The sequence below is a fragment of the Dictyostelium purpureum genome (genome assembly GCF_000190715.1).
Source record: "Dictyostelium purpureum unplaced genomic scaffold DICPUscaffold_817, whole genome shotgun sequence".
Classification (NCBI taxonomy): domain Eukaryota; phylum Evosea; class Eumycetozoa; order Dictyosteliales; family Dictyosteliaceae; genus Dictyostelium; species Dictyostelium purpureum.
In genome coordinates this window covers 1-3,242 of record NW_003520131.1, presented here as the reverse complement: position 1 = coordinate 3,242, position 3,242 = coordinate 1, and the positions used below count along the sequence as shown (strand labels likewise).

The following is a 3,242-nucleotide window of genomic DNA, read 5'->3' as shown; positions in this document are numbered from 1 at the left end:
ATGATATTATTATATGGGTGTGATTGTAAAAAAAGCTGATGGATAAAAAATTATATATGTGTGGTATGAAAGCAATAATTTTTAAAAAAAAAAAAAAAAAATTTTTAATATACTATTTTTTAAAAAAAATTAAAAAATTATTAAAACAATTAAAAAAAAAAAAAAAAAAATTAATTATATAAAAAAAATAATAGTCGGTAAATCAATAATCAGTCCTCAGTTATTAGAAGCCTTTAAGAAAGCTAATATTAAAACATTTTATAAAAATTAAAAATCAAAATTGTGTCAAACCAAAGGCAGTTCTCATTAAGAAATAACATCATATATTATAAAAAACTCTTTATTAATTCATTTTTTTTAAAAAGGATAATAATTCAAAAAAATATAGATATTTAGAAGACCCAATTACATTCAAAAAAAGGTTTCAATAGAGTCACATATTTCTTTAAATACATCAATTAAAAAAAAAAAAAAAAAAGAATTTCAATTAGTTTAATTTAAAAATAAAAATATTAATAATTTTAAAAAAATAATAAATAAAAAAATTATTTATTTTTATACTCTTTTGAGTTCTAAAATTATAGTTTATTTTCTTTTTCAATACGTTTTTTATCTATTCTTTCTCTTTTTCAGTTGATGATGTTTTAACCCTGTATAATTGTAAATATGATGATGATGGAAGAATATTTTTTTTTATAATTATTAATTAAAAAGCTATTACTGTTTTTATTGTTGCAACCGCTACTACCGCCACTCCCATTGCTATCATTACTATTACAACTGCTTATACATAAAATTGGATATCCTATAAGGTATCAGGATTCTGTCTTTTAGTTATAAATATTAAATATTAAATATCTAATATTTTTTGTTCCACTTGTAACATAAATTTTAAAAAATAATTATACAATTCAAAAAATGAATTATACAATCTTTTTTTTTTTAAAAAAAAAAACAAAAAAATAAGAACTATCGAAATCCTCTAGCCCCGCGTAATAGTTCCGGAGGCCTACAGTGACTAGCTCGGTGATAGATAATAAAAATAAGCAAATTTAAATTATTAAAAAATATAAAAATAAAAAGATTGTGGGATTTTAATTTTTAGTTTAAATTAAAAAAAAATTGGAAATTTAAAAAAAATTTTAATAATTTTAATAATTTTAATAATTTTTAATAAAATTAAATTTTTTTTTACTCTTCTATTTAAATAAATTAAAAAAAGTAGCAGTAATTTACCAAGATTCAAATAATATATTAATTAATTTTTTATTTTATTTTTAGATATTGATAATATTGGACCATTAGTTTCAGATTTAAAGATAGATACCAAATCAAACTTTACCATTCAAAAATAATCAAAGAATATATTCACCCTGACAACAAAAAATAATAATTTTCTCCCCCTAAACTCAACATCCACAGTATGTAAATAATTATTTATCTAATGATTATTTTTTTATTTTATTATGGGGCAATAATCAAATTCTTCTAGATTAGTTCATTCAATAAAAATATAAAAAATCATCAACTAAAAAAAAAGAATTAAAATAAAATTTAAAATAAAGAATGCCAAATATTTAGCTTTTCAATGTACATATATTCCCAAACATTACCAAATACACACCACCATCAAACGGATTTTATAATTAATTTTTAAAGTTAATAAAATGGAACTAATACCATTATTTTATTTTATTTATTTTATTTTATTTAATTTAATTTAATTTAATTTATTTAATTTTTTATTATTTTTTTTATACTATTAGCCACTCTTTGTAAAGAGTGTTTCCAGCTCAACCACGGGGATGTTAGTATATTTGAGCCGACAGCTAACTATTATACCGCCACGCACAGTATAATAATTAGCCCTTGGTTTGGTAATCTCAAAATACAGATCAATATACCAAACCAGCCTTGATACTTAACACATGAATCTTCATACTTGATAGCCTTGAAGTTTCTTGAAAGTTTGGTAAATCTCAGAATACAGATACCAAGAGGGCCAAGCCTGATACCTATACCCATCAATAAACCAAACCAGCCTTGATACTTGATATTCTTGAATCTTCATACTTGATAGCCTTGAATCTTTATTAAGAACACATAATTTAGTTGTTTTGATAGGGAGCTATGCATGGTGAACTCTTTGTTTAGATCTTTTTCTTGAACTAATTCTGTAATAATCTTTGCAAATATTGATTACCTATAGTATTTTTTTTTATTAATTATTATTTTTTAAGCAAAAAAGGTATTAATTTTATGAAAAAGTATATTGGAAATAAAAAAATATTTATAAAATTACAGTATTTGATTAAAAATTTTAAAGCTCGCTTACTGTTATTTGTTTTTTTTTTGTTTATTATTATATGAATAAATAAATAGTTCAAAATAATAATAATAGTTAATATCTATGCCATTCACCTGTCAGTTTTTTAAAGAGGTCCACATTCAATAATATGATTTGATATATTCCTGGGCATATCCATATTTTAAAGAATATTATTATTATTTTATACAATTAATAATTTTTAAAAAGATTTTGTGACAAAGCAAAGAGATGTTTAATTATACTATATTTTATTTCGTAACCACTATCTGAAATGTAGGATATTATTCCTAATTCAGGTTTAAATTCCATCATTTTCTCTCTATAGCCTGGATCTTGATTATTACTATTATTTAAATTATTGATATAACTACTATCATTATTTTTGCTATTATTATTAATTCCTATTGAATGTTTTAAAACTGTTGTTTCATCTTAACAAATAATAATAAATAATCTAATAAAGTTTTCTATAAGAAGGCTCAACGCCTACAGTATCATAAGAATTGAAAATAAAAATAAACAAATTATTATTGTATAGATTGAACAATAAATTAAAAAATGAATTGAATAATTTGGAATATTAAATATAAAAAACTAAAAAAAGATTAAAGTATTTTAAACAAAGCCATTCATTTTGATTATTATATATATAGTTATATTATAATTTATTATTATTATTGAAGTTTTTATTAATATAATTTTATAAATGGTTAATTGAAAAAAATATAACAAAGTGAAAATACAAAAATAATATAAATAATCCATTGTTTATTTAAATGAATTGTGGATGAATGGTAATGGAAAGGGTGATTTGTATTAATAGTTGGGAACTTATTAATTACTTATTAACAATAAAAATTGATTGAAGCTATTAAAATATATTATTGTACGGAGTATTATAATAAATAAAAAA

General features: G+C 20.3%; 1 protein-coding gene across 1 annotated transcript; it reads right to left on the bottom strand.

Annotated features, from left to right (window-relative positions):
- Positions 1-2,518: 2,518 nt before the first annotated feature.
- Positions 2,519-3,197, bottom strand: DICPUDRAFT_160508 (uncharacterized protein; the record flags this gene model as incomplete). The annotated part of the gene is made up of 2 exons (XM_003295197.1): positions 2,519-2,714; positions 3,172-3,197. Coding segments are annotated over 2 exons (222 nt in total), but the record flags the coding sequence as incomplete, so codon positions are not given.
- Positions 3,198-3,242: the final 45 nt, after the last annotated feature.